General features: G+C 42.0%; 4 protein-coding genes and 1 long non-coding RNA gene across 8 annotated transcripts; 3 read left to right on the top strand and 2 right to left on the bottom strand.

Moving 5' to 3' along the window:
• Positions 1 to 572: 572 nt before the first annotated feature.
• On the top strand, positions 573 to 7,259 carry LOC105839755 (oxysterol-binding protein 1; the record flags this gene model as incomplete). The annotated part of the gene is given in 7 exon segments (XM_036294655.1): positions 573 to 765; positions 3,001 to 3,287; positions 3,414 to 3,640; positions 3,717 to 3,993; positions 4,133 to 4,512; positions 4,819 to 5,039; positions 5,105 to 7,259. Coding segments are annotated over 7 exon segments (1,728 nt in total), but the record flags the coding sequence as incomplete, so codon positions are not given.
• Positions 7,260 to 8,059: 800 nt separating this feature from the next.
• Positions 8,060 to 19,011, top strand: LOC105839756 (14-3-3 protein epsilon). Of its 2 annotated transcripts, XM_036294656.1 has the most exons (5): positions 8,060 to 8,387; positions 13,726 to 14,032; positions 14,514 to 14,857; positions 16,069 to 16,135; positions 16,223 to 19,011. In XM_036294656.1, the coding sequence occupies exons 1-4, from the start codon at positions 8,324 to 8,326 to the stop codon at positions 16,122 to 16,124; spliced, it is 771 nt and encodes a 256-aa protein (XP_036150549.1). In that variant the 5' UTR covers positions 8,060 to 8,323; the 3' UTR covers positions 16,125 to 16,135; positions 16,223 to 19,011. The 2 variants fall into 2 exon arrangements, with proteins under 2 accessions (XP_036150549.1, XP_012541734.1); XM_012686280.3 differs by having other exon boundaries at positions 8,061 to 8,387; positions 16,069 to 17,174.
• Positions 8,395 to 11,765, top strand: LOC118648328. Its single transcript, XR_004965247.1, has 2 exons — positions 8,395 to 11,490; positions 11,572 to 11,765. It is a non-coding gene; the product is annotated as an uncharacterized LOC118648328 (long non-coding RNA).
• Positions 18,910 to 23,947, bottom strand: LOC105839754 (myosin tail region-interacting protein MTI1). 3 transcript variants are annotated; one of them, XM_012686271.3, is made up of 5 exons: positions 22,158 to 23,938; positions 21,270 to 21,443; positions 20,862 to 21,014; positions 20,137 to 20,751; positions 18,910 to 19,890 (listed from the first exon to the last, which is right to left on the bottom strand). In XM_012686271.3, exons 1-5 carry the CDS (start codon positions 23,637 to 23,639, stop codon positions 19,549 to 19,551), a joined length of 2,766 nt encoding a protein of 921 aa, XP_012541725.2. In that variant the 5' UTR covers positions 23,640 to 23,938; the 3' UTR covers positions 18,910 to 19,548. The 3 variants fall into 3 exon arrangements, with proteins under 3 accessions (XP_012541725.2, XP_028045236.2, XP_036150547.1); XM_036294654.1 differs by having other exon boundaries at positions 19,687 to 19,890; positions 20,364 to 20,751; positions 22,158 to 23,947; XM_028189435.2 differs by lacking the exon at positions 21,270 to 21,443.
• A 311-nt stretch (positions 23,948 to 24,258) lies between these two features.
• On the bottom strand, positions 24,259 to 24,994 carry LOC118648329 (malate dehydrogenase, mitochondrial-like; the record flags this gene model as incomplete). Its single annotated transcript, XM_036294657.1, has 2 exons — positions 24,259 to 24,628; positions 24,923 to 24,994. Coding segments are annotated over 2 exons (201 nt in total), but the record flags the coding sequence as incomplete, so codon positions are not given.
• Positions 24,995 to 25,000: the final 6 nt, after the last annotated feature.

Raw genomic sequence — 25,000 nt, 5'->3', positions numbered from 1 at the left:
GTGTGTTTACTGAGGGTGTTTACTCAAGTACAGCAAGTAATAGTGGCATCGATTAAAGAGTTCGTTTTTCTATTCAAAATTATTTTTCAAAATGTTTAGTTATAACTATGATAGTTTTTTAATACAACAATATCACAAAATCTCCTTCAACAGAAAAAAAGTCGAATTATATATTTACATTCGGAGATGTCTGAGTTTTAAGATATCGTAAGTATTATTCGCGTTAATTACTAGATTTGCTGAGTGTTTGGACTTTTTGAACTTTCTTTGTGAGTCTCGTAAATCTTATCTCGCTATGACATTACTGATCGAATGATTCATCTAACGAAAGGAAAGAGAAGGGGAATATCTCGAGATATAATTAGTAATTAGCTGTTTATATGAATGACGTGTTCAACGTTTACGTTGAAATCCGTAAGATTTGCGAAGAACGCAATTCAATTTTAATGGCAATCAAGGTTGCCTCATTTACGGAAGTATCCTTGACAATGGCATTTTCTTTGCCGATGTGATCTAATACCAATGTAATTTTACGCGAAACGCAATTCAAGAACAGATTGAACACGTTGCAGACGAGCAGCGATTACTTGTTAGTAGCCCAGCAACAGGAGCCTAAGTGGAAAAAGCTGCTGCAGCACGAGCGTGACCAGAAGGTACGAATAGAGAAGATGGTGGAACAGTTAGCTAGGCAACATTCCCACCTGGAGGAAGCCGCGCAACACGCGATTCCTTCAGCGACACCTGCAGGAGGACACAGACCTTCACGTAAATAAATTTGTATTTTTTTTACTCCCCACTTAGTTTACATGCACTTTTTCGTACTCTAAATTAGAGTACCTTAACAAGATTTGATTCTTGTCAAAATTTTGTTTAGAATAATTATCACAGCGAATTTTATAATTAAGCTTATAATATATAGAATATATATAGAATATATGGAACATATATAGAATATATATAAATATATAAAATATTTTATAAAAGCACTGAATGTGCGCTTTGACATGATTTAGAGTCAATTTTTCTTTAGTAAAATGTCGAGCGATAAGTCATTTTCTTATTGCGTTTTCTAATTTTTTATATCTTTGTACAACTAAGCTTAACATTAAAATTTTATTGATGCGATCTGATTTTAACTGAAGAATAATTTTGTTATTTTATTGTGTACATTTTCATTCACAATAAACCCTCCTTTCTTGCATCTGACTAAAACATCAGTATCTCGACATTTTCGTTGATTGGCTTCAAATTGGTTAAAAAAAATTGCTTGAAAAGGACATACAGTGAATTTGCAACAGCTTGTATACAGTGTTTCTTGCTGCACTGTATGAAAAAAAATCTTATAATAGCGCGAAATCACAGTCGAAGCTCTAATTAAATATTCTGTTCTAGTCAACGTTTATCACAGATCTTTCAGAAGCTAATTAAATATTCCCGGAATTAAATGTCCGATTGACAATTCGAAAAATTCCAAAGCTGGAGATTACTCGCGGAACCAAATATTATATTTTTAGATTCGCGTCTCCAGTCCTGCATTGACATTTAGCCGAGCCGTGTCCGTCCGAAACGCCGACAATTTATTCATCTACCCTTCTTCTCGTAGAAAAAGAAAAGAAAAAGAATTTCACCCGTTGTAACCCATGGAATCTTTCAGTTTTGTTAAATTTAAATCTCGGCGCCCGCAATCGCCGGTTGTCCGCGGCCGCGCTAGGTGGCTTCCAAGCGGAGCCGGTCGCGCGGAAGCATCGCGTTGCATTATCGCGCGATTACGTCATCCGTGGCTACGTATGCCCCATCCGTCCGTCCGTCCGTCCGTCCGTCCGTCCATAACGTCGTCGCTGTATATACATAGGACAAAAGAGCGTTTATCCGCGTCGTGTATATCTATATATATATATGGTAACGTAATAACTTATGTATGTACGTCCGCACATGACACGGTGGTCGGGTGTGCTTCCGTTTCCTTCCGACTCCGACGTTCGATCGACGGGAGTGCGGTCTCGCCAAAATTCCTACGTTTTTTTTCCTTTCGGGGTTGTAACCGACAACGCGGCCTCGCGAGATTCCAAGATTCCGGTGCGGTCGACGTCTTTCGCGCGGGCAGCGACGGGAAATCGACGGAAGGTGTCGGAACGCGACGATCGGTCCCCCCGCGGAGAGGAAGGTGCTGACACGCGCGTCAGCGGTTGGTTTATTGGCGTACGTTTCGTAACATTCGGTTCTCGGCGGTCGTCGGAGGAACCGAGACAGAGAGATCGCGGGATTCCGGGAGATAGTGCGTGCGTGCGTGCGTGCGTGCGTGTGAGTTCGCGTTGACCCGCGCGCGACGTGTCTCCTCCCTCGCTCCTTTCATCCGTACCTGCCGTACCGCGCGTCCTCTCCCGTGGACGAGAAGGTGATCGCACCGCGCCGGTTCGATCGAGCGGGTCGCGGACCGCGGAGAAGCGCGGGATCCGGAGCGCGGCGGCGGCGGCACATTCAATTAGCCGGGGCAGGTCGTCGGGGGAGGGGGGGGGGTAGGAGAGACCGTGAGACACGCGAGCGACAGGGCGGGCAGGGCGAAATGAACTCGAGGTGACGGAGAGTGTGTTGGTGGTCACGCGGTGGTCTTGTGCCATGAAGCGCGGGGGCTCGCGGGACACTATGTCGAGTATCGATTCTTCGTTTACGCGATTACGATCTCGCGAACGCGCGAGCGGCGGGCGCGAATGACTGGATCGTGCCACGCGAGTTTTTTCCTCTCTGCCGCGCGCCCGCTCGTTTCCCAACCTCCTCGCGCTCCCTCGTATCCGTCACGTCGAAGACGAGATAAAAGACGCCTCGCGGTTGTTGCCCTTATCTCGATGCTTATCTGAGCCCTCGATCAACGACTGAACGACCTTTGCGCGAGTGCTCGCCGTCACGTGTCGATTTTTTCGGAGCCCCTCACGGCTCCGAGTTTCCCCGCGCGCATTGTTCCTGCCGTTAAGCTCCGTCAAATGGGACATTTCGACTTTGCAGATCCCGCGGTAGCGACATCGCCGTCGGAGGATGAAGAGGACAACGCCGAGTTCTACGACGCCCAGGAATCTGACACTTTCACGCTAACCATACCCCACGCCACGAGCAATTCCCACGCGAGAGATCGTACCGATTCCCAGGGTAGCGACGATGGCTCCAGCTCGGAAGGTGATCAGACGCCCCTGCCTGTCTCCGATTCCACGGGCGCAGACTCGTTTCTCATTGTGACCGATTCCACAGCGGCGCAGACTCCCTCACCTGTCACGGTCACGGACGACCTGGATAACGTAAGTATTGTTACATTATTTTTACTCTTTTTTTTTTAAAATATCTTTTCTCTCGTTTTAAGTAACGACAACATGTATTGATGATAGATGCAATAGTAACAATAGATGTGTCTCCGTATACAACAGACTTGGCGATCCAATAATGGCGGCAACAGCACCGGGATGACCACCAAACGGAAGCGAAGGACCAGGGTACCTGACAAACCAAACTATCCCTTGAACCTATGGAGTATAATGAAAAACTGCATTGGCAAAGATCTGTCAAAAATTCCCATGCCAGTTAACTTCTCTGAGCCACTAAGTATGCTTCAACGACTAACGGAAGACTACGAATACGCGGATATTCTCGATAGGTCTGTATATCTTTGGCTTGAGTCTGTTTTGTGGAACGGAGAAAAAAATTGACCAACATGATTTTTCTTCACACAGGGCTGCGGAATGTACAGATAGTTACGAACAGATGGCTTATGTAGCCGCATTCACTGTGTCTAGTTACGCTTCAACCTCCGCGAGAACGGGAAAACCTTTCAATCCCCTTTTGGGCGAAACTTACGAATGCGATCGTACGGATGATCTTGGATGGCGCGCGATTTCGGAACAAGTGTCTCATCATCCGCCTATGGTAGCTCAACATTGCGAAGGAAAAAAATGGCGATGTTGGCAAGAGTTTACAATGGCTTCTAAATTTCGTGGAAAGTATCTGCAGGTACGAGCCCTGTCCTGGTTTATAGATCTGAAAGTACACATCAATTGCAAACCTGCGTCAAAAGACTTTATTGTGTTTTTCAAAATGTAATTATTCTCTGATTATTAAATCTCTGACAATTAAATTTTCTATAATTTAGGTGATTCCTTTGGGTACTGCTCATCTAGAATTTAACAGTGGTCAACAACATTACACATGGCGTAAAGTTACTACTACAGTACATAATATTATAGTTGGAAGATTATGGGTCGATCAGAGCGGTGATATGGATATTGTAAATCATAAGGAAGGTATCAAGTGCCATTTGAAGTACATACCTTACTCGTACTTTTCGCGAGACAGTCAGCGCAAGGTGAAAGGCGTAGTTATGAATTCCAACAAGGAGGTCAAATGGGTAGTGCAGGGTACATGGGATTCGAAGATAGAAATTGCACCAGTAATTAGCACATCTGGCACACCCGATAATCCAGTCTATAAGACAGGTCCTTACATATTAGCTTGGAAACGACGTATGCCTACGTAAGTATTTGGCAATAATGTGTGTGTGTAAAAATTGAATCTGTTAAATAAAAATGTTGATCTTGTATTTGTTCCTATTCTCTTTTTGTATTTGTGAAGAAATGCAATGTTTTGACATCGTTGAACTACTATGATAATAAGGAAAAAGCATAGTTTTATTAATATATATTTTTTCAATTGAATTAATCTTTATGCTGAAAAATATCTCTTTAAATAAAAATCAATGAAGAAAAATCTTATTAGAAATTTATGGATAACATTTTTAATGTATATGCAATATTTTAATATTGCAATATATTTTTACAGTGAAGACTGTGAAAAATATTATTCATTCACGGAACTAGCGTGTCAATTGAACGAACCAGAAGAAGGTGTAGCTCCGACTGATTCTCGATTAAGGCCTGATCAGCGGTTAATGGAGGATGGACGGTGGGACGAAGCCAACGCAGAAAAATTGCGTTTAGAGGAAAAACAAAGGGCTGCTAGACGGGCTCGAGAGCACGACACCGAAAAGGCCGCTGCACAAGGTAGGGTTGTATCGTATTGCGAAAATCGAGCTCTTTTGTTCATGAAATTCTACGTTTTCCCACAGGATTACCTTACGAGGCATACGAACCGCTATGGTTTAAGAAGAAGCAGGATCCATACACGGACAGCCGTTGTTACGTTTATAATGGCGAGTATTGGGAACATAAGAGCAGAGGTGACTGGTCGCGATGTCCAAACATATTTTAGTTTGTTATATAGATAGATTCAATTATACGATGAGACTTCGTCACATACACATGCAGGGCGTGAAGAAGTTTTAAATCGTTTAAAAGTGACGGTAGCCGAGATTTAGAAGTCTCGACTGCTCGTGGTCGAGACTTAAATGCTTATGAAATAACGTTGACGTGATAATGGGGTTGTTAGGGGGATATGGTTTAGTAATTAATTCTTCCAGTGAAATGGACGAACTAGTTGGCAACTGACATATACGGTATGCAATTTATACGCGTATGTCATCGCCTTTTCTAATTCTTTAATTTTTCTACCTCTCTCCCTTTCTTTCCTCTTTTTCTTCCTTTTTTTGCCTCAAGTAATGAAACTAATATTATGAAATTAATCCAACATGATGTTTGATATACGCTTGAGTGCTATATTTTAATATTATGTGCTAAATTAATGAATAGCCAATTTTGAATTTTTCAATTCAATTAAGTACGTTTTATTATATTAGTATGTATGAATTCATAAAACTCGTCGAGCAAGTCGAATAAATTTCGAATATTTCATTAATTTAGCCTAAAACTAAAATAGCAATAAGATTGTCAAGAAAAAGGATAAAAAAGTTGCTTGGAGAGAAAACTTCAGTTTTTTTAGGTTCTACATTTTAATATATTCAGTATTCTCGACTTATTTTTAGACAAATGTGAATTTAATTTATGTAATTTTCTAGAAATTAACCTGAACTTTATTTTTATCGAAATCAAATATCGAAACCATATATATATATATATATATATATATACACACGAAAATGTATATATTGTATTACTTTTAATCGGTCCGTTGAAAGTATCCGTATTGATGCAGAAAGAAGTGCAATGAGGAATAGAATCGACATTCGAATTGATACAGAATGCGACATTTATTTTACATACGAATTATTTCTATAAAATCAGAAATAAAGAACATCTTCATATATTAAAAAACGAATTTAAACGCATCAGTATCTGTAATTTGTTTTACAACTTTTTCCTCATTGCACACTTTTAATCCGATGCTGTAATAAAAAAGTCCAAGAAATATTCCAAGTGAAAATAAAGCCTGACGGTTTGGTACGAATTTAAGGAACAGTACATCTACATACGTTCAAAGATTTATTCAGTGATTTTGGATACACCCGCGCGCAATGTGATCGATATTTTACACGTAATATAAATACCGATGATGCTTCCAAGTTTGGCCAACATTGTTCTCGCAAGAAGAAAGAAGGAGAAACGAAAAAAGAAACCATGCCATTTCACGTCTGCACAGATTTCAAGCACGCTAGATACGCTCCGAATACTTTTGTCGAGCTATAACGCTGAGGTATGCGACGGCGTTATCACCGAAATGGAACAAGAGCAAATACTTGAGGCGCAATTGAAAGGCTCCTAAGTGCCGCTCCGCCCGATTGAGAAAAGTCGGGTCCTCGAGCGTAACGATCATTTCTTTCTCGAAATTATCGCTGTAGTATAGAAACACGTGTGCACTCATAGGCGTGTGCGACCGATTTATAGCGAATAATTCGTACGTACGTATGTATGTATGTGTTTGTATGTATGTATGCCGATATGTACATATAACAGTTAATTGATGAAACTTATTGTATATCCCTCTTACTTATGAGCACATAGGCTGTTTCATTCGCGACAGATCATTATCAGGTACACGGCTACCTGTTCGATAAAGCCGAACGGAACGGCTAGCTTGCAGCCAACGTCTACAATGATCATTACGCTAAGTCCTCTGGCTGTATTACAATTTTAATAGTTTATAATAATTGAAATGATTATATATATTATACACACACCTGTATACATATAAATACAAAAATTAATTATAAAAATAAATAATTTAACAAAATGCGACGAGAGTGAGTGTGTTTGTGTGCGTGCATGTGTGTTTTAAGAGAGAGTAGTGAAGTTGGATCACTAGCGCTTGTACATTAGCAGATTCGTGTGGGGAGAGAGAAAAAAAATACAAATATGCTTCGCTACAAAGAGGAATATTCATTTTGTGGTGTCTCCTTTTTACAGTCAGCCCCATCGTCGTATAAACGGCCGTAAATTGTATTATTATAGGCGACTCTTCGTTCTGTCGAATAAATAATGTGTATCAATTAAATAATATCGGGGAGCTATATACACGCGATCCGAATTAATAATTAAACAGTTCTTTCTGTTGCGGATATTTTATCGATAACATCTCGTTCCAAGGGTTCTTGCCGATATCACACGTCGATAAAATTACAATGTGTAGTCTCTCTCTCAGCGGAATTTTTTATAGTAAAGCTGGAAATAATGGGTAATGATCTTTCGGCGTTAGAGCGTGAGAGAGAAACTAGCGCCTTTCGCTCGGACGATGATTCAAATGTTTCGAGAACGCCCCGATCGGTTGAAAGGAAAGAGGTAGAAGGAGATGAAACCGACCGCGAGTCGGCGTGACCGTCGGGTCTCCGATCGCCCGGTGTTTCCCGGTTCGCGTTCCGCGTTCCTCGTTCCTCGTTCGAAAGAGAGGCGGCCGGAAAAAGAACGGAGGCGCGACTGGCGATAAGCGCGGCGTGCACGATTCGTATCCCGCGATACGTGAATATCCGTTGAATTTGCGAGGGATTGTACGAAGGGAGATTGGTTTTTCGTTAAGAGGATGGAACGTGGAGAGAGAGATTGATACAATATTACGCGTGCGCTTGCGCGGTTTGTCCGTTGGTCCGTTCGTCGACGGAACAGCGGCGACGGCGGCGGCGGCGGCGGAGAGGCAATGACGTCACGGGCGTAGTAATACACGGCGCGAGCGCATGGCGAGCGGAGTCCATCCGCGGAGCTGCTGCGCGAGAGACTGGGAACTGCTTTCGATTGTTGGCGGGCGCCGCCATCTTGGTCAGTGAGCCTGCGAGTGGCCTGTAACGTCTCCGTGCGTGCGGTGTGGCTGCGTTGTTTAGTTTTTCGGGCGTTTGTTTGCCGAACGGGTGTACCCGAGAGAGAGAGCGTGGTGCGACACTCCGTCGCGTGGACCCTCCTCGTTTAGCCGTTTTGACCCGTGAGATCCGCGCGCGAGCCGCACGATGTCGGAACGGGAGGACAACGTTTACAAGGCGAAACTCGCCGAGCAAGCGGAACGCTACGACGGTGAGTAGATATTTCTCCTTCCGATGGGGGGGAGGGGGCGGGGGGAGGAGGGTGGCCAGAGGAGGGCAATCTAGCCGGTTCGTGCGAAACCGATCTACGTATCGCGCGGCGAAATCTATTCGTCGCGTCTCGCGGCGTACGTGTCAACGGGCTTCTCTCTTCTCTCTCTCTCTCTCTCTCTCTTTCTCTCTCCTCTCCTCTCCTCTCTTTCCCCGTTCTCGCCACCGTGCACGCTACGCGTCAACGGGGCCGGGGTTCCCCTTGATCCCGGCAACTCGATCTTTCTCGTCGCCGCAGACCGACAACGAATAATAACCTTTCCTATCTCATCGTGCTGCTCCCGGATGTCGAGGAGGCTAACTCCGGGGGAGCCGCTCGCTCGCGAGATCTGCCGCGCGACCTGATCGAGAGGTTCGGAGCTGCCGATCGTTAAACGGCGTATATCCGTCGTCGTCGTCGTCGTAGCTGCCGGCGGCGTTCCTTTGTGGCGGCGCCGGACGGCGATATCGACTCGTGTCATTCGCGACGGTCGATCCGGCGAGGCTCGCTCGCCCGCTCGACCGCTCGCTCGCTCAGCTCGCTCGCCCGCCCGCCTGCCCGCTCATCCGTCTGTCGGTCCGTTTCGTCCGTTCACTAGCCCGGCCCGGCGTGGCGCGGCGCGGGGCGAGGCGACGGGCACGCACGAGGATCTCAGATTGCGCGATTCCTTCCCCGATTCCTTCTCCATGCCCCCGCGATCGGTGAACGACGCGCCGCGCTGGCGGACGCACGCGTCGTTGCTAGGCGTATCGCCCGCCCGGCGTATCGTCGTTCTTCCTCCGCTCTCTCTCGAGAGCCCACGTACGTCTCGCTCGCCGGTAGATAAGCGGCGACCGGGTTCGTTTCTCTCTCCTTGACGAGAGACGGCTGTGACGCGTAGACGCGCGCCGAGACGCCTCCGCCTGTAATCGCTCGCAGAGGGTACCCCGCTCGTGGCATCTGGCCTTGAACGCGCGCAAAGATATCACCGACCGGGAAAGAGAGAGAGAGAGAGAGAGGGGGGGGAGGGGAGAGAAGGAAAAAGAGAACGACCGACGTCCTCTTGTTCCGATTTCTTCGAGAATCTCGGAGTCTCTCTCTCTCTCTCTCTCGGACATGATCTGTACGATTCGCGGATCACGGACTCGCCTCGGTTCGCCCCCGACATTTCGGTTTTTCTCTCTGCCTGCGCGCGAGAAAAAGTGAGGCGGGTCCCGCTCTCTTTCTCGTTTTTCTCTCTTTCTCATACAAACGCGCCGGAGCCGCGCGTCAGGTATAAAATGGACCTCGCCAACGGAACGTCACGCCGGATGTCGCTTTTGCCGCCGACTCTTTCGATCCTCTCGTGCGTTTTCTATCTCCTCTCCCCCTCCCCCTTCCCTTCGTCCTCTTCTTCCTCTGTCCGTTGGGTTAACGGGGTTCAGGTTAGGCGTCCAGGAACGCGAGCCGATCCTCGCGCCGAAAATCCACGCCGGATCGCTCCGTCGCCGTGCCGGTTGTCGAAGACGACGACGACGACGACGACGACGACGACGACGGCAACGGCGATGATCCGATCGATCTCTCCGTGCATCTTCTCTCAATATCGACGCGACCTCGTCGCGGACGTGTGCGCGATTATCGAGCGTCGGCACACGCTCGCCGGGCGATTCGGCGTTCGCGCTCGTTTATCGATCGCGTCCGCGAGGCGCTTGTCATTCCTATCTCGCTATCTTTCGGCAATAAAAGAGCACGGCCGATTCGCAGGATCTCGGTTTGAGGGACCCGACGCAGGCAATGCGTGCGTGTCGGTTCCACGAGGAACGACGCCGGGAGAGAAGCGCGGCGCGGGGAGACGGGAGGAAAGACGATCGTGCGAATGCGACGGCGAGGAGCGCGCGGGAGGGGAGAGACGGTCAAATTTCTCAGTCCCTACGCCGTGCGCGTTTCGGTTCGGTCTCGTGTCTTCCCGAAGCATCCTGGCGATTCTCCTTTTTCTTCTCTTCTCTCATTCCTCTCCTTCCTTTTCTCCTGTCTCCGCGCGTTTACTCCTGCTGCGTGACTTTGACAGCGAAATCTCCGCGTAATCTCGCGGAGGAGAAGAGGGAGATGCGCTCATCGGGACGCATTGGACACAAATATGCGAAAAATAGTCTGTATCGATAATTCTATCTGCGATAAGAGAATATTAAAAAGCGATATTGCACGAATCTTTTGTTCAATAATAATTTAAAAAATAATAGTGACGTGAGAAGAGTGACAGATAACGAATGTACGGCAATTTCATTCTTTTCCTTAATAATTTCTTAGTAAAATCTTGTTCCTTTTGAGGTAAAAATTACAAATTGCCTAGGACTCTTGAACGTTTTAACGAATCTTAAAATAAAAACGGGCAGTTTGGAGTCAGCGCGGTTGTCAGAGCGAAAGAAATACAGTAATTACAGAAATACGGTAACAAGTAATTAGTTGAGAGATATATTTTTAATAATTTAAAGCGCAATATTACATGGGTTAAACGGCATTATGCACGTTTTTATTTTAAGATTTATTTGACCCTTGACGATTCAGGGTCACTTCCTCCTGATGCGTCACCCGGTATAACGAGATCGAGAGATCCTATGACACTGATTAACGAATCATTGTTCCTTTCTCGGTGCCGTGCTAATTGGCGAATCACTCTTTCTTTTCGCCTTCTTGCGGAATTTCTGCAATTGGTGAATTATGCTTTCAGCACGAAACCACTTTCAATCGGCCGAAAGTCAGTACGGTCGGTTCAAATGCAATCGTTACTTGAAATGTTGGTTTCCGGCGCTTTAAGAGAAAAAATAATCGTATCGTCCCTGCGGAATCTCCCCTTTGAAAATGAAGTATTGGAATTCCGATACCGGGCGTAATTACGTAAAAAAGTTGGACGAATGGAAATCGATTCGTCGTCCCCTCGTTGTCTCCGAAAGAAGAGTTCCCTTTGAATTGCGACGAGTTCTGACACTGCTCTCTCTCTCTCTCTCTCTCTCTCTCTCTCTTGACGTTTTATCGAGAAATAATTATGTTGTCCTGCGAGAGAGAGAGAGGCAGGCTCGTAGAAGCGGCAGGAACAGGATTTTAAGTACGATTTAGAATTCACAGTCACGAGTCAGTTAATGACTCCGGAGTGATCATCATCCCTTCCCCTCTCTCTCTCTTTCAGCCGGATCATCATCTCAACTGTCTGTGATATACACGAGATAATCCGAAAATTCGGGTTAGCTAACGACATTGGCATAATCGGTCCTGAGGGGCAAAGCTAGAGTAGAGGCGACGTAACGACGTGACTCTCCCAGGACGTGTCTCGGAGGGCGAGGAGTGACGGTTGGAATTTGAGGGTAACTGGTGGAGGAAAAAGAGAGAGAGAGAGAGAGAGAAAGGGTGGGTTCGCCCGAGAAACCGGGCAAGGGGGAGGGATGGGTGAGCAAAAGGGTGAGAGAAGGTGACGAGAGAAGTAGGAGGAGGAAGAGGAAGGAGGACAGAAGGAGGGGGTGAGGGGTGGTTAGCAGAAGGAAAGTATTGATCTGGCTGCTATCCCACGTTGTGCTGCACACCGTGGTATATACGTACATATCGTGTTCATTGTAACGTCCGCTTTACGTCACATTCACCCCCTTCCACCCCCGTGAACTTGAAGGTACCATCACTACCACCACCACCACCACCATCAACGACAGCTTCGCTGCCGTCGGTAACGTCGATGCGTGCGACGCATCGATCCTGAGCATCGATCTCTCACGCGCGTTTCCTCCCTTCTCGGTTATTACGCCGGTTATGGGTCTTCGGGTTTCCGGAGTCCGCTGCCTCCCGCAGCCTCCCCCTCTCCGCTCTCCGAGATACGACGTACCATTTGTACCATTTTAAGCGCGCAAAGTGCGAGCGAATGTGTGGAGGGGGCGGGGGGAGGCGGAAATTTCTTGAATTCGGGCTCTCTGACTTCGAATGGAGATATCAACTTCAAGAGTCGAGGGACAGGGACTTCCGACTTCTTCCGATCCTTCGGGAAGGCACAAAAGACGGTTTAATCCGCCGCGATTGTGCGCGTCACAGAGTCAACATTTGCACTCGCAATTTATCTCCGATATGTCGTTCGCGACATTAACCGAAGTTATAGCGATATACCTCATCGCGAGAGATGAGAGACTCCTTTGCAGTGGCAAATTCTCGCAACTTTAAATTTCTCGTCGAGTTCATTTTTTAATCATTTTCGCTGTTTATTAACGATCTATGGCATAGTTTTATCGTATTACACTTGACATTTCTTTGTAAGCTCTTCTCTCTCTCTCTCTCTCTCTCTCTCTCTCTCTCTCTCTCTCTCTCTCTCTTTCTCTCTCTCTCTCTCTCTCTCTTCGCGCAATTTCTTGATCTTCGAGTCTCTGCATTCGCTTAATGAAGCTGTAGGGCTGGCAGCGTCGGCGGTTATGGAACCGCGCAGGCTTTGCGAGCGAACGCGAGAAAACATCTGGAGGCCAAAAGCGACCGTGTTTCCGAGCGAATATTGCTCGAATATGCGCCGATAAACACGTATTGGTGACTTCCGTGCAAAGTTCAAGGGGCAGTGGATTAATATATACCGACGCGTTCATCCCCTTTACTCCAAAGGCACTCCATGCGCTCTTGTTGCATCCGCGACGGGCACGTAACATTTTATAGGCCAAACGTCCACACGCCATTTAAACGAACAGGTTCACGGACGGCACGGAGTTCATTCCGCGATGATTTACGGGGGGTGGGGAGGGGGATCCTTTGACAGCCTGAACTTTGCGGGATAAACATAGAGAAGCTCGTGGAACATAAAATAAATGATTGACTAATTGTATGTTTCGTCAGGTTTTTTCTCTTGGAATTAATGTGAAAATGAAGACTTGCTTTATTAAATCGTTAGGTCACTTTTATGTTATATTTTTATGTGGAAACTTTGATAAGCCAAGACTCTCTTCGGCAGTTCTGCTATTTAAGGATTATTATAAATGTCACGAGTAGATAAAAATGTTATATATCGTCAACGTGCGCGGAAAAATCAAGATGCTATATATAAGGACAGTATTTTTGTTCCTTAGAAAGTGACTTCCGTTACTTCGAAGATGATTTTTATTACATAAGATCAGTATTTGTTTTAGAAAAATTACATTTGTTTAGAAATTATTTTTCGTAAAGAATTATATATTTTTCTATCAAATATTTCTTTTAAATACAGTTTACTTTTACATTTATTTCACTTATAATTTTTTATGTAATGATTAAATATCGTCTTATGACGTATGACGAGTCGAATGAACTTATTATCAACGATATTGTTTGCTGGTGTTGTTTGCAGAGATGGTTGAGGCTATGAAGAAGGTGGCCTCGTTGGACGTAGAGCTCACTGTTGAAGAAAGGAACCTCCTCTCGGTAGCGTATAAAAATGTAATCGGGGCGAGGAGAGCCTCCTGGAGAATAATTTCGAGCATCGAGCAGAAGGAGGAGAACAAGGGTGCCGAGGGAAAACTAGAGATGATCCGCCAGTACCGATCTCAAGTGGAAAAGGAGCTCAGGGATATTTGCGCTGATATCCTCGGCGTTTTGGATAAGCATCTGATACCGTGCGCCTCCACGGGAGAATCCAAAGTCTTCTATTATAAAATGTGAGAATTCGTTTGTTGTCTTATCTGTTGGCTATCATTTTATTCTTTGAAGCAAAAAATGTAAATGTTTTGTTCATAAACGCTAAAATTTTAATATTAATTTTAATATTAAACACATTTTTTTTACAATAATCACTCCTTATTCATATTAAAGTAAACTAGATATATATTATGTTTATATAAAACTTGTGCCATTAAATGATGATCGAAAGTACAATTATGTCACAATGATCAGATATTTTTTTGTATTACGTAATTACATGGTTTTTAAAACCGTCTTACTCGAGAAGATAATTTGCATTAGTTGTTGACACACTTTGTCTTTTCATTTTTACTTAACGCAAAGACCACGAATGTCTAATTCTTTATTCTTTCTTTTATTTTTTTTATGGAAATCGTAAAATAAACTGTTGAATGACTACACCATAGTGTATTTCAGCTTGTGATATGAATTATTAATCCATCGTTGATGTGTTTTCAGGAAAGGTGATTACCATCGTTACTTGGCAGAATTTGCTATTGGTAACGACAGAAAGGAAGCAGCGGAGAATTCCCTGGTGGCGTACAAAGCAGCGAGTGATATCGCCATGACGGAGCTACCGCCAACCCATCCCATTCGCCTGGGATTAGCGCTCAACTTCTCCGTGTTCTATTACGAGATCCTCAACAGCCCTGACAGAGCGTGTCGCTTGGCGAAGGCAGCCTTCGACGATGCGATCGCCGAACTGGACACGTTGTCTGAAGAGAGCTACAAAGATTCCACTCTCATAATGCAGCTCCTCAGGGACAACCTTACCCTATGGACGTCGGATATGCAGGGAGATGGTTAGTGTCCTATTTACTTACAGAGGCAAAACCGACATAGGGATGTTTTGATTACGCTAGAATGCACGATGTACCTTCGCTTGTCCTCGATCGATCGACACGCAAACGAATACCGTACATTGCGATAGAATGATCTTATCGGATACTCTTGTCTCACGTAATTTACTTACGGTGTTCCAGAAGTTACGCACGCTTTCCCATGATGGAAATAATATGTGAACTTTTTTTTCTTTTTAATAAATTTATAACTTATTGAATTCTAAAATAACTTATTGAATTCTAAAAATGACATGGAAGAATTTTTTTAACTCTTAAGAAAGTTCAGTTGTGGTTTTTTATATTTAATTTTGTTGCTTTAATAAGGCGAATATTTTTGATTGAAAAATTGTAAATATATGATATGAAATTGTCGAAAGGTTATTGGAGAAAACTTTAGAGATTTTACATTTAGATGCATTTTGTATTGTATGTTATACTGCTTCTAATAGAGCTTTAAATTAACATTTTATAATTTAACACGTATGCGATGATTGATTAAACTTATTATATTTTTTAAGTTATATAATTGCTTGACAAATTGATTGATTTAACATAATAAAGGCTTAATAATTTTATTAGCACAAATAGTATATTGTGAAAATATGATTTGAGAACTGGTTGATGTGGATGATTCAATATTTTTTTCTGAAGAAATATTGATTTTGAATTTATCAGAACATATTAAAGTCATTAAAAATTAAGATCGCGATTTGTGGGACATTTTGGACTTTTTACTTTTCTCATTTCGAGTGTTTATATTTTTATAAGCTTGTTTTTAACTTATTTTGATTCGTAAGAAATTATAAATTGCATGCAATTTTCGAACGCGGAATCATTACTTTGTAATTCAGAATCCGAGTCTGATCAGCAAGACGATAGTGCTGCTGATACCCACGATGCCTGAACGTAGATATACCCTTTTCCTAACATCCTCATCCTCCCAGCATGTCTGCACTTGGTGAGCGACATATTATCTTTATCATTCAATCTTTATTATATTAAAAAAAAAGAATGAGAAAGATGTCACACAAATCAAATTACACAAATCAAGTTTATTTGAAACTATCTCACACCAAATTGCTCCGCTTATCAAACATAATTTGTTTGACAAACATTATTTGTTTATGTTTAACATTATTTACTGATATAATATCCGTATTTTTGTTACGCAGGTGAAGCTGAACAAAAGGAGCAGCTGCAGGATGTGGAAGACCAGGACGTATCGTAACTCTAGCTGTAGTGAGTGTTATCTTGCGCATATAAAACTGAGACACAAGAAAAAACTCTTAAATAACTCGTAAGCAAAAGAAAAAAAAACCAATTCAGCAGGTGGCAGTTCGGGGTGGGAAGGGGAGATCTTTAGAAATTTGCGTGACCCTTAAAAAAGCACGCACCGTATGGTTACTTCAAAATAAAGCAGCAGCAACAGCAGTGACAACAAATTACAACAACAACAGAATTAATAAATAAATCGTTCATTTCATTCGGCATTATATTACGTACACACACACACACATACACACACACACATATATATATATACATATATACGATTGAGTTACAGAGCACGCAGAAAATAACGAAACAAAAGGAATCGCACCTTCCGGTAAATAGAGAGACTGCAAAGCATTTAGGAGAAAGGCACTTTTTAATTGCCCCGTTTTTGCGTATCGAGAGAAAATACCGTATTTGCACTTCGCATGCGTTCGATCGAAGTTACTTGCGGACGACGTCGAGAACGTCGAGCCGACGTCGATGCCGGCGTCAGTCGGTATCTAGCCTCGGCAATTCAGATTTGATTCACAGTGAATAAGAATGAATTATGTGTCCTATGTTTTGCAATAATGGAAGAGGAACAAAAAGGCGTATAGATTGCATGACGTAATGTATCGGGATATATTTACATGTCTGTCCGTTCTTACATCTCCACTTTACCTGGAGTTCTCCTCCTCCAATCTCCTCCTTTTCGTTCCTCGCTTTTTTTACCGCGCCTATTGTAATTATTATAGTATCTGTTAGCATATGCGTGTAAATCAATTTAATTTGAGGATAATTCGCGCGTGTCTCCTCTCTTTCTCCCCCCGTGCTCTCCTCTCTCTTTACGGAAATAATGGCGGCGCCCTCATTGTCAGTTGTCAAGACGGACCTCGCTTTCGAGCTTGTATCCTGTAATAAGATGTACTTCCGACAAGATCCGATACGATTGTAATGTTATAGTTAGCCGAAAAGAAAACAAATTTAAATGCATGAATTCTTGGCATAGCCGAGCTGAGGAGAAGAGAATGTGCTTACTTCGATTGCCCTCTCCCTTCCCCCCTTCCCCACCCTCTGTACCTTGTCAAATGCAATAACGCTTGATTTTGTGAGCTTTCGAATGGAGACCGCGTCGCGAGAGAGTAAATGTAAGCGAGAAGCGGTAAAGTGTATCATCGAAATTTCTCTGACGGCGATCTCTCGATTTCCAGTCCCTTTACGCATCTCTTCCGAGGCGAGTGCGTCCCATCGCGTCAGCTCGATGAGCAGCGTCGTGATAAAAAAACAAGTGAAAAAAGAAAGAAGGGGAAAAAATGAAAAAGATTACGTTATCGTAGGTGAGCCTTTTTAGCGCGTTACGTTACTCACAGCAAACAAAGTAACTATCTAGCTAGTCTGTAATGTGGTTGTACGTTTTCATACGCCCGTTGTGTAAACTAAATATCGATTGCTGTGGTATAAGAACAGAATAAATGACTGTACCCCGACTTTTTCCACCCGCACATTTACACACGCAATTTACGCTCTATATATATATATATATATACATATATATATATTATAAATATATTCATATTTCTCTATCCTCGTCCTTCCCTTCCGGATGGACGATAGTCGGAATCAGTATTTGTAATTATCCATTCGCCGATTCATCGACGAGCCATTCCATCGATTTTTACGTTCAAACATTCCATTGTTCTTGTAATGAAGAGTCTGTCGGGATCGTAGAGATTTACACAGTGAAAAATATCTTTTCTTCAGATCGATGAGGTAAGCTTAGCTAGTTGACCATTTTACGCATTAAACTTATCTACTTATTATATAGCTAGAATTACCAAAATCCATTTAAGCTCACTCAGTTTTCTCGCTGAATAACGTGATGGAGAGGAGACGCCGAGTTTAAGCGCAGCAGAGAAGCGCGGCGTTGGACAACAACATTGAAAGTTCGGCATAATCCGGCGAGAAAGAAACGCGGATCGCAACCTCTTCGAGGAAGACGAAAAAGCAGAAAATAATTAGTGTCCATCGTGCCCCTGTATTTAGGTATTGTAACGGTAAAATTGATAATCATGTTACAAACGACACACGTTACGAGAAATAATTCAAAATATCAACCGGCTCTCGTAAGTAAGTAAGTATACTTGCGAATGTAATTGTAAGAACGTAATAAATAGGCTAAAGAGAAGGGAAAAAAAAACGAAAAAAATAATCTCGACGCGAGGGATCATCCGAGTAACTCGGGTAGGATCAACTCGAGTATATGATATGATCGAGTCGATTATAATCGAGAAGATTAAATCGCGCGAAAACTGTGTGCAAGGTAAACAGAGCTCTAAATTAAGAACTGCGGAGCGAGGCGGATGTCGTCGTAGGCTGTAAAACGCACGCGCATATATATATAAATATATAAATATATTTCTCAAGTACATAGCATGTATTTGTGCGGCAAAGTGTTTTAAGGAATTTAGCTACATAAAAGCAAATAAAGAAAGAAACGCGTCAGGTGGCAACGAATGGTGGTAGCGATCTCTGAACGCCGATGAATTAATTAGCCCAATCGAGCAATATCCGGTTATACATTCATAAATACGGACATAAATCAGAGACCATATCATTTTAAAATCTGGAAATTTCAAACCACCTTTGAATCTGTTCGATTTCATTGGTTTAAATGACAATTTAGCGTTACGATTAAATAAAAATGCTTTTTTTCATCATCGTTCGGAGGAATTAATTTTACATTTTTGGATCCGCATGCGTTCTTAACGCTCTGTGTTACAGTTGATGCGAATACACCGGATACAATCTTTTTTTCTGTAAAACCACACACATGAAAGCTACAAATAAAGTAATTACGAATCTATGCCTTGGTCACAGTTTTATTAAAAAGCAATTGATTTTCTTTAATTTTCGGCCAGCCAATTATAGAGAAAGTTACATAACAAGAAACTTTAAGCTCTCGAGTTAAATATTAATTTAATATTAAATAAAAATATTTTAATTTTATATGACGAATAGGTCATACGTCTGTTAATACATAATTTCAAATCAGTGTAATATAATTTGAAGTGAAATAATGTAATATAATTTAAATTTTAAGCTTTCGGTCTCTCATGGTTGTAGATTGTGATATCAGAAGGGAAAATCAGTTTCTTTTCTTGTGCACGTATTCTGACAAATTGATTTTCTCGCCTTCATATTTAATAATAGAAATTAAAAAGTTAATTATCTTTATAAAATTTCATGAATCATAACTTTGATGCAATATATTTGGTACGAGTTATATGAGTTATATGCAAAGCAAGTAAATTATTTTATTTTATAGTACGAGTTTTCTTCAATAATTTGTTTAAATCCGTCGCTTCTGATGTCATGATCTATAATTAATACTGCGACACTCATTCAAGTGCGGATTGCGATTGGCTTAGCGTTTCCAATAACTGAAACTGTGTCTCCTTTGCGAAATCGCGTTCGCGGAAGCTGCTTGAGCTGGACAAGAGTCTCCTCGGTTTGTTCAGGTCTACTCGTCGCAAAATCATTTCTAGATTTCCCTCCGATCCGGTTAAAATTGGCGACAAATTAACATTCGCAGTTCGATTTTTAAGAACTCTGCCGGTTCTGGGCGATCTTCCAGTTTGGTCGTCACGTCTACGTTTTGCAGATTTAAGTTTTACGTTACGCAACATTTCCAAAGATACGAGTGGGCCTTTCGGACCTGGTACAGTATTTCGTCTGTTTTCCTGAAATGGAACGGAACAATTTATTAGTTTTTACATTCTCAAACATCGAGTATGATCGAACGTTGAATTGAAGAGAAATTTCAATTTGCAGAACACTGCATAGATTAATTTTTTACTCGACAAAAACAAACAAAATTAAAAACTAATTTGTTTTGCATTATATTTAAATATAAGTATAAAAAATATTTTTAATTGTTGAATCCAATCTTATTAATTCTGGAAAATGTGGTTCTTTGTGATAAATACTTTGATACTTTGGGGAGCCTTTCTCAAAGTGACTTTCAGTAGATCCTCAACGGTGATGCTAGGCCTGTTAAGCAATGGCGTGGAACACTTTCTTGTGGGTGTTCTGTTCTTGTTTCTGTTACTGTTGGGAGTCGTCGGTTGTATTTTCGATGACATTGGGGACCGTAAGGAAACTGAAGAGAGACACGCAAGAGACGGGGGTGGCATCGATAATGATTTCGAGATACCTGCTTTTGGAGGAAATGAAAGAGGCAGCGGTAACGGCGGTGGCGGCGGCGGTGGTGGTGGTGGTGGTGGTGGTGGTGGTGGTGATGAAGGTGCAGATGCCAGAGGAAATGCCAAAGAGGACAGCGGTAGAGGAGGAGGCGGAGGGAATGGTGAAGGTGGAGATGGAGGTGGAGGTGGAGGCGGAAATGGAGGTGAACAAGGAAAAGAGGAAGGTAAGGAGACCGGTTGCACAGATTTCATTTGACAGACTTCTTTCAACGTTTCACCCAAATTCTTCAGCTCTCGCAGCAACGCCAGATTCTCTTCCGTCATTTTTTTACTAGCTTCACGAAAGTCATTCATCTCTACTCTCAGGGCATTAAGAGCGACTTCGGTGTTCGTTCGTACCTATGATGCGGATCAAGAAGGTATAATATTAATATATACATTTTTTATTTAATATACAGATTAATTAATGTATAGATTCATGTAAAGCAAAAGTATATTCATCGTATTACTTGGACAAAATCTTCCGAAAGTCGCGTCATTTTCTCCGACATTACATATAACATTTCGTTTTCGGAATGCATTGTCTCCACTAGACGATCAAATTTCTTCGTCCAAGAACTCGACGAAGGTGGGATCAATTTCTGTCGTAGAGTCTTGCAACTCTGAAAAAAATTAGTCTTAAAATTTCAGCTAAAATAAATGAAATCGCGATTATCGTATCAAATAATAAATATTTACGTGTGCATAATTAAATATATTTATAAGATTGTCTTTGTATAATTAAAACTTATTTTCTACATGTTAAGCATACGAAGTTCGATTTTATATGTTAAAAATAGAAAGATTCGGCTGTAATTCAATATGGCTGCAATGAGGAAATCAGTATCTTTATTTCGAATAAATTTCAAGAAACTTACGACATTTACGAGATGCAGCAATTTCTTTATTAGCCAAATGCAGATAGCGATCACCCACGTGATTATCGTACGGGAATTGTTTCTTCGTCGAAATACGTGGTTGTGAGATTTCCGTAGCGTTGCAACATTTTGGGGCGTCTGGTGCTTACGAGTGCTGTCCCAATGATATTCTATCTGATTGTTTGAAAACATAGAGAAAGAAATTTCGAGTTATCGTGAGGAAAAAAGGAATTAGCGTAAGGTACACTTCTGACGCGTGGCAACTTAAAATACAGACACTATTGGTAAGATTCTGCATGAGATCTCTATTTTTCCCCAATGCATATCATATTGAATTACGACATGAATTATTAACAAAAATACTTTATAATACTCATATTATAATAGCGAATAACATTTTTCAGACAACATATATCGAGGTTTTATGGATATTTAATAAGATATCTTCAAGATATTTCTATGTAGATGTCTAAAAATTGTCGAAACGGATTTTATTGAGGATAATTCTATAAAATTTCAAAGATATCTATATCATCTTAAAAGATTCCTGAAAAAATATTCTCAGAATTTTTCAGAGTTTATATAATTTTACAATTTAAAAAAAAAAAATTCATTTTTAATACGAATCTTTCAGAATTCACATATGTAAAAAAATTCTGCGAAAAACTTATCAAAAATATTTTTAAGATATTGTTACATAAAATATGTTTTATCTTTTTAAAAAAATCTTCAAGACACCTTCAGAATAATATCTCAAAATGTTGTATAAAATATCTTTCAGCTAAAAGATATATTTTCGTAACTTTTGGGGGGGAAAAAAACAAGACACATCCCAATATATCTTTTAGAAATTCAAAAGATATCTTTTTGTTTACGTGAATTGTATACTTTTTGCGGAGGGTCGCAGCGACCGTCGGATAGCTCGATCTTTGATTCCGGGACGCGGCTCTCCTGACGCGGTTCATCGCAAAACGACGACGATGATTCCGGCGGAAACGAGCGTCGCTGGTCCTCCTTCTTTCCCTCCGGAAGTGGATCCGTGATATCCGAGCGAGTCGCCGGTTGCCGATATATAATCGTTTCATCCCCTTCGCCCTCGTCTTCGAACATCAAGGTCGTTCGACGGCAACGTTTTACCAGGCCGACGCGAGGCGTCGTGGACTCCGTGGATGGGATCTCGGTACTCTCGGCCTCTCGCTTCTCATCATGATCCATCACCCTTCGCGGCGAGGGTAAGGACTGGGCGCTTAACGCGGATGTGGGCAGAGATAGCGTCGAGACGGAGATGGCGTAAGGGAGTCTCCTGTATTTGTGCAGCAAGGATTCGCTGCGTTCGATCGCGATAGCATCCTCGGGTTCGCGGGTCTTTCTGTTCGCTCGCCGCAGGTGCACGAAGATCTTCCGGAACTCGCGCCAATTCTCCGTCAAACGCTCGCCGATCTTCTCGAGGGTGACGTCGAATCTTTTGCCGTCGCTCCTTTTTTTCTTCTTTTTGTCTGAATTATCTTGCGATAATTCGTCAGCGAGTTCGTTTCGCTTGTCGGTCTCCCGTAAGATCGTGAAACACGAGAGCTTCGATTCGCGATCTTTTGCCAACGATTGTTTGTCCAAGTAACCGTCTATCTCGTGCATAAAATTCTCGTTCATCGAGAGCGTCTTGTCTAGGTAACAATCGTTCATCGTTTCAAGTATGTAATGGTCTTCCTGCTGACACGAGCTGGGAGATCGTCTCTCGTCAAATTCGCATGATTGGGATTTTAAATTGGATCGGGACATCGCCGTCCTCTCGGGGATGATGTTCAGCGAGGATCTTCCGTTGCGCGTCACGTCGTCGGCCGTTCCGTTCGTCGCGTTGTTTGGCTCGTTGCTCAAGGACGGCAAATTGAACGAGGAGCAGCTCTCCTTGAACGGATCGCCGACGATCGTCTTGACATGATTTGCACGATTCCTCTGACGTTCTCCAGAGTCTTCTAGATTCGAAAAATCATTTGCGCACTTTGCGCTGCCCTTAAAATCGCACATCGGGAGATCCGCTTCGCAACTTCTCCTGGACGACGAGATTGGGCTGGATTGTTCGAGCATTCGCGCGGCGGTCCCGTTGTCGATTTTCGAATTGTTCTTGGAATCCTTCGACCTCCTTCCGGATCGTTTAGAAAGGATCTCCGGGCTGAGCTTGCCGTCGCCGAGCGGCTGCGACTCGAACAGCACGGATTCCGGAGAACGCTGATGCGGACGCGACGCGTCGCTCTTCCCTTTGTTGTCATTTCTTGAATTTGGAGATCTCGATTGGACATTTTTTTGAACGGGTTCCTTTGATTTGTGAAATTTTGCTTTCTTTTGCTTTCGATTGTTTAGCCTGCGTCTCGTCATGAAATACTTATGTTCGGATCACTCCGTATATTATATGTAAAATCACTTCAATCACGTTGCACTATCGCACGAATTGCGGAGATAGATGAATTCTTGTTACTTACATGCCCGAGAGTTCGTTACTGTCTACCTCAAGGTTGTCGATCTGAGTATTATTGTGGTATCTTGGTGTTTACATACATGATGATACGTAACTTCCCGTTCATGCGCGTGTAAATCTATCGGCTAAATTCGTTACATCGCTACATTTACCTTTTAGTCTGTCGTTTAAAATCAACTTAAAAGTAAACTTGTGAAATTTGATCGGTCAATCATGATACACAGGCAAATCAAGCTTTAATTCGAAGACAATTTAATTCATTCATAAACATAAATTTAATAATAAATAAATATACAAATTTGATAAAAGGAGAAAAAATTTCTTATGTTTAATCAAAGTCGAAAGAGCATTTATTGAAGTCCTTCCTATATTATACAAGAAATTGCTCGATATTCCAATTGTGTATAATCCTATTATATTATTCCTTTTTTACAAGTTCCTATTATATATATTATATATATTATATATATATATATATATATATATATATATATAGTTTTTTTTTGTAATTTCTACATCTTTCATTTATAACACATGATCTTGATATTCGACAATCTGTCCCGCAGTGCTATTTTTACGTTTACATGCGCACGGTAGATAAAAAAAATGGAAGATACATTCTTCAATTTTTGTTTTTTACGATAAAAAAATTTAATTGTTCTAATAATTTATCATGATTGCGAGACGAGCAACAAAGGCCGGAAATTCTCACGCGAAATTTAAAAGATCACGTTCTATCCAGCTAGGCCCAATAAAGATTTCACTTTTTATTTACAAAGTCTTCTCCCTTCTGAATATTTTTCTTGAGCTCCGGGATAGCGGCATCCAGAAGTTTCTGTTCGTAGCTGCTTAATTTACCTAATCCCAAATTCTTCTCAACTCCATTTTTCTGAAATTCCATAAAGGTTTTGATCTTTTATAATTATATACTTATGACGCATATTTTTATATCTTTACTTGGAATAATTTTTCTTTAATTTAATTTCAAAGTTATTTATAATAAAAATTGTAAACCTTTTCATAATAATAAAAGTTCTTATGCACAATAATTGAATATTATAGTATTAGAAATATATCATATTATTCTAAGAATAGATAGTATTATAAAAAATCTATAACAGCAAATATATTAATGCGGTACTCTGCAATTTATTTTATGTTTCATTTCTATGTTTCTACTTACACCCAAAAGTATCGGTGTAGAAAAATATTTGGCATCAGTGACGTTCGATTTGACAAATGAGCACTCGATGATACCTGT

Source organism: Monomorium pharaonis, unplaced genomic scaffold (assembly GCF_013373865.1).
Source record: "Monomorium pharaonis isolate MP-MQ-018 unplaced genomic scaffold, ASM1337386v2 scaffold_373, whole genome shotgun sequence".
In the NCBI taxonomy this organism is placed as follows: Eukaryota; Metazoa; Arthropoda; class Insecta; order Hymenoptera; family Formicidae; genus Monomorium; species Monomorium pharaonis.
This window is presented reverse-complemented; position numbering and strand designations above follow the sequence as displayed.

Coding starts and splice junctions, on each gene's coding strand:
- LOC105839756 (XM_036294656.1), top strand. CDS start 8,324: ATGTCGGAACGGGAGGACAACGTTTACAAGGCGAAACTCGCCGAGCAA. Junction 8,388..13,725: donor GCAAGCGGAACGCTACGACG/GTGAGTAGATAT, acceptor TGTTGTTTGCAG/AGATGGTTGAGGCTATGAAG. Junction 14,033..14,513: donor AAAGTCTTCTATTATAAAAT/GTGAGAATTCGT, acceptor ATGTGTTTTCAG/GAAAGGTGATTACCATCGTT.
- LOC105839754 (XM_012686271.3), bottom strand. CDS start 23,639: ATGACGAGACGCAGGCTAAACAATCGAAAGCAAAAGAAAGCAAAATTT. Junction 21,015..21,269: donor TGCTGCATCTCGTAAATGTC/GTAAGTTTCTTG, acceptor AATTTTTTTCAG/AGTTGCAAGACTCTACGACA. Junction 20,752..20,861: donor TTTCGGAAGATTTTGTCCAA/GTAATACGATGA, acceptor TCCGCATCATAG/GTACGAACGAACACCGAAGT.